This window comes from Pelophylax lessonae, assembly GCF_965119305.1.
Source record: "Pelophylax lessonae genome assembly, chromosome: 1".
Taxonomy (NCBI): Eukaryota; Metazoa; Chordata; class Amphibia; order Anura; family Ranidae; genus Pelophylax; species Pelophylax lessonae.
In genome coordinates, this window is record NC_138768.1 from 217,778,143 (window position 1) to 217,790,217 (window position 12,075).

A 12,075-nucleotide genomic window follows, 5' to 3' on the forward strand; every position below is an offset into this window, starting at 1 on the left:
GCCATAATGTGCTAGTATGCATTGTATACTAGCACATTATGTTGAACTTACCTTAAAATGAAGCCCTCCCACACCGAGATCTCAGAGCTACAGTGGGCTATCATCTGCACCTGTCTTGCTTCCAGGTTCACAGACTCCGGCTCTGTGACTGGCCAGAGCCGTGATGACATCACTCCCGCACAAGCACAGGCAAGGGTGGGCGTTCCTTCAGAGCGCATGCACTGGCTGCATGTAATGTAAATATCTCCTAAACGGTACATGTTAAGGAGATATTTACATTCCTTATAGGTAAGCCTTATTATAGGCTTACCTGTTGGTAAAAGTCATATATGGAAGTTTACTTCCATTTTAAAATGGTAGGAAAAAGTCAGCCTCTGAAAGAAAGAAGCCAGGGCTGTTTCCACACATGATCAAATGTCCATCACATTACAGTCCCTGTGAATGACAGAGCCCTGTCCTGACATCTCTGTCTGAGCTCCCCTTCCCTGCCCCCACTCACTGTCATCCTTCCCTCCAGGACTGGGATTACACAAACCCGCACTACGTCATCACACTGCGACTACCGGCTCTCCTAGGCCATGTAAACAAAAGATGGCTGCTGCCTTGACAGCTGAAGATGCAGAGAGCAGTCTGCACGATGACAGCGATTCCTCGGCCAGTACGGCGAGCTGCTCCCCGACAGATGGGAACAGGACTCTGCTGATGTGCCCGGGCCTGGCGGGGCTGCCGGAGGAGCTACTGGAGCTCATCCTATGTAAGGGGGATCTGGACTACAGGGACATCGCCAGTGTCAGCAGTGTCTGCAGGCAGCTCCGAGCGGTGTGTGCCACCCGGGGGAAAATATGGAGGAAGCAGCTATTTACTCGGTAAGAGATTGATCGGGTGTGACAGGGCAATTTTAACCTGGGGATCGTAGAAGACAAGGCGGTCAGGGATTGGTCGGTGTGTGAGAAGACATGAAGATCAGGGATCGGTCAGTCTGTAGAAGTCAAGGAGGTCAGGGATTGGTCAGTGTGTGAGAAGACAAGGAGGTCAGGGATTGGTCAGTGTGTGATAAGACAAGGAGGTCAGGGATTGGTCAGTGTGTGAGAAGACATGAAGATCAGGGATTGGTCAGTGTGTGAGAAGACAAGGAGGTGAGGGATTGGTCAGTGTGTGAGAAGACAAGGAGGTGAGGGATTGGTCATTGTGTGAGAAGACAAGGAGGTGAGGGATTGGTCAGTGTGTGAGAAGACAAGGAGGTGAGGGATTGGTCAGTGTGTGAGAAGTCAAGGAGGTCAGGGATTGGTCAGTGTGTGAGAAGTCAAGGAGGTCAGGGATTGGTCAGTGTGTGAGAAGACAAGGAGGTGAGGGATTGGTCAGTGTGTGAGAAAACAAGGAGGACAGGGATTGGTCAGTGTGTGAGAAAACAAGGAGGTCAGGGATCGGTCAGTGTGTGAGAAGACAAGGAGGTCAGGGATTGGTCCGTGTGTGATAAGACAAGGAGGTGAGGGATTGGTCAGTGTGTGAGAAGACAAGGAGGTGAGGGATTGGTCAGTGTGTGAGAAGACAAGGAGGTGAGGGATTGGTCAGTGTGTGAGAAGTCAAGGAGGTCAGGGATTGGTCAGTGTGTGAGAAGACAAGGAGGTGAGGGATTGGTCAGTGTGTGAGAAGACAAGGAGGTGAGGGATTGGTCAGTGTGTGAAAAGACAAGGAGGTGAGGGATTGGTCAGTGTGTGAGAAAACAAGGAGGTGAGGGATTGGTCAGTGTGTGAGAAAACAAGGAGGTGAGGGATTGGTCAGTGTGTGAGAAAACAAGGAGGACAGGGATTGGTCAGTGTGTGAGAAAACAAGGTCAGGGATTGGTCAGTGTGTGAGAAGACAAGGAGGTGAGGGATTGGTCAGTGTGTGAGAAAACAAGGAGGTGAGGGATTGGTCAGTGTGTGAGAAAACAAGGAGGACAGGGATTGGTCAGTGTGTGAGAAAACAAGGAGGACAGGGATTGGTCAGTGTGTGAGAAAACAAGGAGGTCAGGGATCGGTCAGTGTGTGAGAAAACAAGGAGGTGAGGGATTGGTCAGTGTGTGAGAAGACAAGGAGGTGAGGGATTGGTCAGTGTGTGAGAAGACAAGGAGGACAGGGATTGGTCAGTGTGTGAGAAGACAAGGAGGTGAGGGATTGGTCAGTGTGTGAGAAGACAAGGAGGTGAGGGATTGGTCAGTGTGTGAGAAAACAAGGTCAGGGATTGGTCAGTGTGTGAGAAGACAAGGAGGTGAGGGATTGGTCAGTGTGTGAGAAGACAAGGAGGTGAGGGATTGGTCAGTGTGTGAGAAGACAAGGAGGACAGGGATTGGTCAGTGTGTGAGAAAACAAGGAGGTGAGGGATTGGTCAGTGTGTGAGAAAACAAGGTCAGGGATTGGTCAGTGTGTGAGAAGACAAGGAGGTGAGGGATTGGTCAGTGTGTGAGAAGACAAGGAGGACAGGGATTGGTCAGTGTGTGAGAAAACAAGGAGGACAGGGATTGGTCAGTGTGTGAGAAAACAAGGAGGTCAGGGATTGGTCAGTGTGTGAGAAGACAAGGAGGTGAGGGATTGGTCAGTGTGTGAGAAGACAAGGAGGTCAGGGATTGGTCAGTGTGTGAGAAGACAAGGAGGTCAGGGATTGGTCAGTGTGTGAGAAGACAAGGAGGTCAGGGATTGGTCAATGTGTGAGAAGACAAGGAGGTCAGGGATTGGTCAATGTGTGAGAAGACAAGGAGGTCAGGGATTGGTCAGTGTGTGAGAAGACAAGGAGGTGAGGGATTGGTCAGTGTGTGAGAAGACAAGGAGGTGAGGGATTGGTCAGTGTGTGAGAAGACAAGGAGGTGAGGGATTGGTCAGTGTGTGAAAAGACAAGGAGGTGAGGGATTGGTCAGTGTGTGAGAAAACAAGGAGGTGAGGGATTGGTCAGTGTGTGAGAAAACAAGGAGGTGAGGGATTGGTCAGTGTGTGAGAAAACAAGGAGGTGAGGGATTGGTCAGTGTGTGAGAAAACAAGGAGGTCAGGGATTGGTCAGTGTGTGAGAAAACAAGGTCAGGGATTGGTCAGTGTGTGAGAAGACAAGGAGGTGAGGGATTGGTCAGTGTGTGAGAAAACAAGGAGGTGAGGGATTGGTCAGTGTGTGAGAAAACAAGGAGGACAGGGATTGGTCAGTGTGTGAGAAAACAAGGAGGACAGGGATTGGTCAGTGTGTGAGAAAACAAGGAGGTCAGGGATCGGTCAGTGTGTGAGAAAACAAGGAGGTGAGGGATTGGTCAGTGTGTGAGAAGACAAGGAGGTGAGGGATTGGTCAGTGTGTGAGAAGACAAGGAGGTGAGGGATTGGTCAGTGTGTGAGAAGACAAGGAGGACAGGGATTGGTCAGTGTGTGAGAAGACAAGGAGGTGAGGGATTGGTCAGTGTGTGAGAAGACAAGGAGGTGAGGGATTGGTCAGTGTGTGAGAAAACAAGGAGGTGAGGGATTGGTCAGTGTGTGAGAAAACAAGGTCAGGGATTGGTCAGTGTGTGAGAAGACAAGGAGGTGAGGGATTGGTCAGTGTGTGAGAAGACAAGGAGGTGAGGGATTGGTCAGTGTGTGAGAAGACAAGGAGGACAGGGATTGGTCAGTGTGTGAGAAAACAAGGAGGTGAGGGATTGGTCAGTGTGTGAGAAAACAAGGTCAGGGATTGGTCAGTGTGTGAGAAGACAAGGAGGTGAGGGATTGGTCAGTGTGTGAGAAGACAAGGAGGACAGGGATTGGTCAGTGTGTGAGAAAACAAGGAGGACAGGGATTGGTCAGTGTGTGAGAAAACAAGGAGGTCAGGGATTGGTCAGTGTGTGAGAAGACAAGGAGGTGAGGGATTGGTCAGTGTGTGAGAAGACAAGGAGGTCAGGGATTGGTCAGTGTGTGAGAAGACAAGGAGGTCAGGGATTGGTCAGTGTGTGAGAAGACAAGGAGGTCAGGGATTGGTCAATGTGTGAGAAGACAAGGAGGTCAGGGATTGGTCAATGTGTGAGAAGACAAGGAGGTCAGGGATTGGTCAGTGTGTGAGAAGACAAGGAGGTGAGGGATTGGTCAGTGTGTGAGAAGACAAGGAGGTGAGGGATTGGTCAGTGTGTGAGAAGACAAGGAGGTGAGGGATTGGTCAGTGTGTGAGAGGACAAGGAGGTCAGGGATTGGTCAGTGTGTGAGAAGACAAGGAGGTCAGGGATCGGTCAGTGTGTGAGAAGACATGGAGATCAGGGATTGGTCAGTGTGTGAGAAGACAAGGAGGTGAGGGATTGGTCAGTGTGTGAGAAGACAAGGAGGTCAGAGATTGGTCAGTGTGTGAGAAGACATGGAGATCAGGGATTGGTCAGTGTGTGAGAAGACATGGAGATCAGGGATCGGTCAGTGTGTGAGAAGACATGGAGATCAGGGATCGGTCAGTGTGTGAGAAGACAAGGAGGTCAGGGATCGGTCAGTGTGTGAGAAGACAAGGAGGTCAGGGATTGGTCAGTGTGTGAGAAGACAAGGAGGTCAGAGATTGGTCAGTGTGTGAGAAGACATGGAGATCAGGGATTGGTCAGTGTGTGAGAAGACATGGAGATCAGGGATTGGTCAGTGTGTGAGAAGACAAGGAGGTGAGGGATTGGTCAGTGTGTGAGAAAACAAGGAGGACAGGGATTGGTCAGTGTGTGAGAAAACAAGGAGGTCAGGGATTGGTCAGTGTGTGAGAAGACAAGGAGGTGATTGATTGGTCATTGTGTGAGAAGACAAGGAGGTGAGGGATTGGTCAGTGTGTGAGAAGACAAGGAGGTGAGGGATTGGTCAGTGTGTGAGAAGACAAGGAGGACAGGGATTGGTCAGTGTGTGAGAAAACAAGGTCAGGGATTGGTCAGTGTGTGAGAAGACAAGGAGGTGAGGGATTGGTCAGTATGTGAGAAAACAAGGAGGACAGGGATTGGTCAGTGTGTGAGAAAACAAGGAGGACAGGGATTGGTCAGTGTGTGAGAAAACAAGGAGGTGAGGGATTGGTCAGTGTGTGAGAAGACAAGGAGGTGAGGGATTGGTCAGTGTGTGAGAAGACAAGGAGGTGAGGGATTGGTCAGTGTGTGAGAAGACAAGGAAGTCAGGGATTGGTCAATGTGTGAGAAGACAAGGAGGTCAGGGATTGGTCAATGTGTGAGAAGACAAGGAGGTCAGGGATTGGTCAGTGTGTGAGAAGACAAGGAGGTCAGGGATTGGTCAGTGTGTGAGAAGACAAGGAGGTGAGGGATTGGTCAGTGTGTGAGAAGACAAGGAGGTCAGGGATCGGTCAGTGTGTGAGAAGACAAGGAGGTCAGGGATTGGTCAGTGTGTGAGAAGTCAAGGAGGTCAGGGATTGGTCAGTGTGTGAGAAGACAAGGAGGTCAGAGATTGGTCAGTGTGTGAGAAGACAAGGAGGTCAGGGATTGGTCAGTGTGTGAGAAGACAAGGAGGTCAGGGATTGGTCAGTGTGTGAGAAGACAAGGAGGTCAGAGATTGGTCAGTGTGTGAGAAGACATGGAGATCAGGGATTGGTCAGTGTGTGAGAAGACATGGAGATCAGGGATTGGTCAGTGTGTGAGAAGACATGGAGATCAGGGATTGGTCAGTGTGTGAGAAGACAAGGAGGTGAGGGATTGGTCATTGTGTGAGAAGACAAGGAGGTCAGAGATTGGTCAGTGTGTGAAAAGAAGGTACAGGGAGATTAGGGATTGGTCAGTGTGTGAAATGACCGGGAGATCATGGATTGGTCAGTGTAGAACAAGGTATAAGGAGATCAGAGATTGGTCATATTATCAGGTTTTATTGGTAGCTCAGGAATTGGTCAGTATGTCAGGCAGTTAAATGGTGGGTGTAGTGTAATGGTTTTTCCAGTCCACTTGCAGGGCTGTCCGATTGAGAGCAGTGGCTGTGTCAGTGCAGCTGCAGTGTTCCAATGATCATGGTTAGGACTGCCTGCAGAAGGATGCATGGGCCATCTGTGCACCCCTTCAAGGCAAACACAGACCTCACACAGACAGCGCTGCACAACTCTATATTTTGTATCCAGGATTTTGATGTAAACACGCTATCCTTGCTCAGTGGATTCACACTCTGCTTCCTTCATTATTTAGGGCCCATTCATATTAGAAACTGCATATCTACTGCATGTTTTTTCCTTGTATGTAACATATAGTTGACGCTCATTTTTCTATCTGAATTTGTCCTGAGGTCACTTCCTTCTTCTTTCTTTCCCTGGGCTTCTATGTACATTGTGCTTTTGCATGTGGAAAAATGCAGCGTGCTCTATTTTTTTTTTTTTACTGCACTACAATAATGTGAACTGTGCCCATAGGATTACCTAATTACCTTGATTTTGGACTGTCTATGCAGTTTGTAGTCAAAAATGCAACCAACTGCATCCCACTGCATTAGATGTGGTCTCTAACTGTTGACTAATAAACTCCCAAAACTGGTGGATGATACTGATCCTCCAGGACTTGTGTTATAGTTATATTGGTTCAGTTTTTATTGATCAGCCTGGATAAGTCCTATCTGAGGTATTTTTGTTTTTGCATCCCAAAGACTGACACTATATTTAAAGCTTTTGTTACCCCAGTATTTCATATTCCTGATATGTGCCTGCTGTACATGTATGAGGAGATATCCTGTTCTCTTTGTATTAATTACTTTATGTGAAATCCCTGGTGTTCCTGCAAATCCCCTTGCTTTCCTATAAAAACTGACCACACTAAGCAGGAGAGCCATCGTAGTCAGTTCTCTAGCCTTGCTGAGAACTCAGTGTGCAATGATCAGACGTGTCCTGACACTCCCCTGCTGCACAGCCATTCATTGAGAAGCTCAGTGTGTTGCTGCTTCTCCTTCGCCAGCTACTATGCAGCTGAGAACAGAGGGAATGTGATCACTTATAAAAAAAGGGAAAAAGGTATTTCTAATTATTTTCATATTTCTATACAAAAATGTTTTGCCTTTCATTTCTATTTTAAACTGAATGGGTTGTTTTACAAGGCGATCGTTTACAATCACTTTAAAGGCTAATATTCCAAAATATATGTTCACAAGATAACCCACAGTGTTCATTGTATTATGTAGATGGCCATCGATAATCAAGTACTATAACCAAATGGACCTTCCAGATTGGCAGGAAGAGTATAAAAGTCGGCACAGGGCTGGCATAGCTGCACGAAAACTAGTGTCCTCATTCTCAAAGGAACTCATCGTGGAGCATGTAAGTTTACTTTTTATCAACTTTTTATGTCGGTGTTCTGCCGAAAACTCCAGCTCTCCAAATCCCCAACCACATCATTTCCGGTGACTCTACAGCAGGAAAAATTGGAGATTTCCACGAGTTGCTGTTTTCACAGACCACCAGCAGCCAATACACTACAGTACAAGCTATAAGTACTGGACATTGTTAGTAACGCCCGCTAGTGACCAACAACATGGCCGCCTTCAAGGCGGCGACAGCTTTTTTCCTCCGTACCCAGTATTCTGTAAAAGAGGCAACTGCTTGTGTACTGTAGTGTATTGGCTGCCGGTGGTCTGTGAAAACAGCAACTCGTCGAAATCTCCAATTGTTCCTGCTGAAGAGTCACCGGAAGTGACATGGTTGGAGATTTTGGCGAGTTGGCGTTTTCGTCTGTAAACCTAGCAATCACGATGTTTATAGTCAAACTTTGTTTTTAGCTCACATGACAGACAATGCAGTCTGTCTTCTGAGTGAGCCGATGTAAGGCTTCATTCACATGTCAGCGTTGCGATCGCGGGCAGAATCACCGCGATTCTGCCCGCGATCCGGAAATCATTGCAAATCGCGGGACGCCTGTGCGTTGCCCGTGATTTGCAATAGCATCCCAAACGCTGTGCGATGTTTTCCCGCGATTTGCGCCTGCCAAATCGCGGTAACATCGCGCAAAAAAAAATCGCAGGACGCATGACGCCCAAAAAAGGTACAAGAGCTTCTTTGGGGCGTCATGCGTCCCGCAATTTTTTTTGCGCGATGTTACCGTGATTTGGCAGGTGCAAATCGCGGCAACATCGCACAGCGTTTGGGGGGCTAATGCAAATTACAGGCAACGCACAGGCGTCCCGCGATTTGCAATGATTTCCTGATCGCGGGCAGAATAGCGGTGATTCTGCCCGCGATCGCAACGCTGACATGTGAATGAAGCCTCAGGCTTCGTAATGTCATTGGTCCATGGAGCTGAGGTCTTTTATGAGGAACCAGTTAGGATGTCAGTGGTTATTTCAGTAAATTGGCTGTAGTCTTTACATAGATTTAACAGTTTGTGTTTTTAATGACCTTTAAGTTGCTTTTTATATGTCATTTTTTTATGTTCCCTGTAAAATAGAAATTAATTTACTGCTATTAGAAATAGACATGCTTGTGACAGACGTGGAGTCAAACACCGTCCACCTTCACTAACTTGTAACAAATGGCTGGTCAAACTCACACCACGCTGTCACTGATATACGACGATGGCACTCTCCCCCTGAACAAAGATTTTCCAGCTTGTGGGACCGCAATCTGAGGGCCAGCTGACTGAGTTCCATTGTCGCTGGGTTTTGTTAAGTACGCAGTTAACTCTTTACTCTTCCACTAGATAGTTTGTCATAAATATCAAACGTTCACCATATTAGCAAAAACATTAATGACTTTATATAAACGTCTGTAACACACAATGTCACCACAGACAGGTATGTCCACAGATTTACCATGTAGTAGCACTCTTCAGAGAGACTTCTTTTGTTTCTGAGTTAGTGCATCAGAGATAATTTTACGATCTTAAAAATCTTGTTTAATAATAAAGCAGGTAAAACGGTGCAAATAAAATGTTTACAGAAAAAGGTTATTATTGGTGTTAAGGAGACAATAATACAGCAGAGAAATAGAAAGGATTTAAGACTAAAAATACTTAACAAAGCCCGGGTCTGCAGGTTTGGCAAAGTCGAATCCAATGAGCAAGGGGGATCAGTGGCTCTCATACGCCATTGCTAATGTTCCTTGTTTGATGGTAAAAGGAAAGCTCTCAACTGCTGATTCAGCCCCTTATTTCTGGTCTCTAAGGGCTCTTTCACACGGTCCACCTCCGTAGGCGGACCCGTGCTGCTCAGCGGGGATCGATCCGCGATCCCCGCTGAGCCGGTGGATGACAGCTCCGTCTCCGCTTGCAGTGCAGGGAGGGAGGTGTCACAGCCCCCGCTGCTCTCTATGGGGGATCGGATGAGAGCGGACCGCCTATCCGCTCTCATCCGATACCTGAACGGATGGAAAAATAAGGTTTCCATCCGTCCAGATTTCACGGACAGGATCGGATACGGGTGTCAGCGGGTGTCAGCGGAGATGTCTCCGCTGACATCCGCTGCCCCATAGAGCTGCATGGAGGATCCGATCAGATCCGCCTAAAAAACTGACAGGCGGATCTGATCGGACCGCCTGTGTGAAAGAGCCCTAAGGAGGGTGTGGGCAGAAATCATCTGGCCAAAAAACAAAGAAGAAGGCACACCAGCCTAGTGCATTACTGTAAAACTCTTTCATTAAATAAAAAAGTAAAACCATTATACTCACAAGAGGAGAAATTACACAGGCGTTACAATAGGCAAGATACCACCAGGCTCATACCCATCAGATGGGGCGCAGCTGGCGCGTTTCGCAGGACATTATGGAAAATCTATCATGAGATTGTTACACAATCATGGGACCATGGCAGTTGGAACTCGGGAAATCTGCTGCATATATCTGCTCACTGATGGACACACATTCAGATACTGCTGGGTTATACTGCTGCCTACAGGAGAATTGGCCACTGGCAAATAAACAAAAATGGAAGCCAGTCTCATGACAACTGCTCTTCCACCAAAAATTTCTAGTTTTTTTGCTAGTGTCCTCAGCTCTGCTAAAAAATGCCTAAACCAACATTTGCTAGCTTTTTTCTCTGAATGCTTAATCCAACAACTTCAATCCAGATTCCTCACCGCATCACTGCTTGAGCTGATCTCTACTTAGCAGTTATCTAAATCAGCCGGACTTTGGAGTGCTGTGTCTGGAGCTGGCTGGACTGGACATATGGGTCTACTGCTTGTAGACCTTTGTGTGGTGGTAAAAGTTTGCAGCACTTTCCAGGTCTGAAGCCATGGTGCTCCCTAAGCACTTGTCTCTGAAGAACTCACCAAGGGTCCTTTTACACGGGCGGTCCGTATGTTCGTTTTTTCATCCATTTTTTTGCGGATGAAAAATGGACATATTGCATGTCAATGGGATTGCGGATGTCAGCGGATGACCATCCACTGACATCCGATTTGTGTCCTTTCCTATCAGTTCCATTTTTTGGAAGGGAAGAGAACCCTATTTTTTCTTCTGTTTAAAAAAACGGAACAGACGCAAAAACAGATGTCAGCGGTGTCATCCGCTGACATCCGCAATCCCATTGACATACATTATCTCCGTTTATCCTCTGTAAATGGATTGGATGATATACGGACTGAATGACACAAGTGTCATCCATGTCCGTAAAAAAAAAAAAGTGCCAGAGCGGATCAAAAAACGGTCCGCCCCATGTGAAAGGACCCTAAGAGTAAAGCCATTTGCGCTGTAGAATTAAAGAATAACTACAGGCAAAACTTTTTTTTTTATTTTGGATAGAGTGGAGAGGGATTCGTTTTATTGCTGTCTGTGCCCCTGGATAGACCACTTCTTAATTGAGCATCTGGAACAGGTGTCCGGAGCCTTACGCTTCAATTGTCATGGCTAGTTACAAGCATCTAAACTTTTGTCCTGCATTGCACTTTTGTACTAACATTTATAGGTATCGGGGGCAGTTGATCCAGTGAATATTTTTTTCCCCTGCTGGAGCAAATTGGGTCATGCTTTTTAGGGTTCTTTTGCCTTTCTCCAGATCAACTGTGAGTAAAGGATAGTGGGGGTTTTCCACTTGAACTAGATGGGCTTGTGTCCTTTTTTTCATAACTAACGATGGAACTATAGAACTACATAGCCTCTGGTCTTCAAAGCCTGACTCCCAGACAGCCCATAGGACTGGAAGTCAGAGCCTGGGTAAGCCTTCTGTGTGAAGGTAGGCCCCTTCTGTTTGCCTCTCTAGCACACAGATACAGAGAGATTCCCTTTTTAAGCACACAGGCTAATCCCTTGTTCCTGGTGCCCCCTTCAGCTGCTCCTTTTTACCTCCCCTTCTACCACGCAGTTGATGCATGTTTCCTTGTCTCCTTGAATTCCTCCTACCCCTGGACCCCTTGTTCCAGCCGATGTGTCAACTCAATCTCTTGAGTTGTGCCCCATTTGGGCCTCTACTCTTTCCCCTGAAAAATCACCTATCAGTGGGACCTGAAAATGTCTTCATAGTGCATGGTGCCCCTCTTTTCTGGAGGGACCCTCGGACCTACTAGCTTGACCAGCAAACAGAAGGGGCCTACCTTCACCAGGACCAACTCCCTAGCTAAGGACTTGGTTTCTCCCATCCATATTTGTTACTTCTCAAAGCACTGTCTTCTGTGTTCAGCCCAGTGCTTTTTTCTGGAACCCCCATTGCGTGATGCTTTGACGACCTCCTATGAAGAGTAATTACCTTGCCAAAGGGCCGAACACCTGCAAGATCAGGCTGGGTCAGGATTTGTCGGATTCCAGCATTGTAACTATCTGTCACCTGTGGGTAAGGTTTTCGGTCTAAAGTTCTTGCTACTGAGTTCCATGGCCTTTGTAGTTTCAGATCCCTCATCAGACAAGGTGTTAGACCCCTTTCCTCTCTCAGAGGAGCATTGGGCTCCTTTTTAAGATCACCACCCCCCTCTTCTATTTCCCCTCCCCTTTTTCTTTTGTTACAGGTTTCTAAGCAGACCATAAGTCTGTCTCTATATACCAGGTAGTCCCTAGTGTGATCCTTATGCCTCTTCAGAGGGCTGCAACCGTTTCTTCTCCCTGTATCCAGAGGAGTTTTGCTCAATGGAGATGATTGATAGCTCTGTATTCAGGGGGTTTTGTTAATTGGATGGGTGGATGATTGATAGCTCCACACCCTCCATTCATAGATCATGCTCTTTACTACAGGTAGTTCTCGGT

The 12,075-nt window shown here is 47.3% G+C and overlaps 1 protein-coding gene across 1 annotated transcript in view; it reads left to right on the top strand.

Annotated features, from left to right (window-relative positions):
* Positions 1 to 551: 551 nt before the first annotated feature.
* Positions 552 to 12,075, top strand: part of FBXO21 (F-box protein 21) — a gene marked incomplete at its 3' end in the record, with an annotated part of 100,578 nt that continues 89,054 nt past the window's right edge. Inside the window, exons 1-2 of the mRNA XM_082252210.1 lie at positions 552 to 866; positions 7,095 to 7,230. Coding sequence (XP_082108336.1) covers positions 592 to 866; positions 7,095 to 7,230 — 411 coding nt within the window. The 5' untranslated portion in view covers positions 552 to 591. The remainder of the gene's footprint in view (positions 867 to 7,094; positions 7,231 to 12,075) is intronic.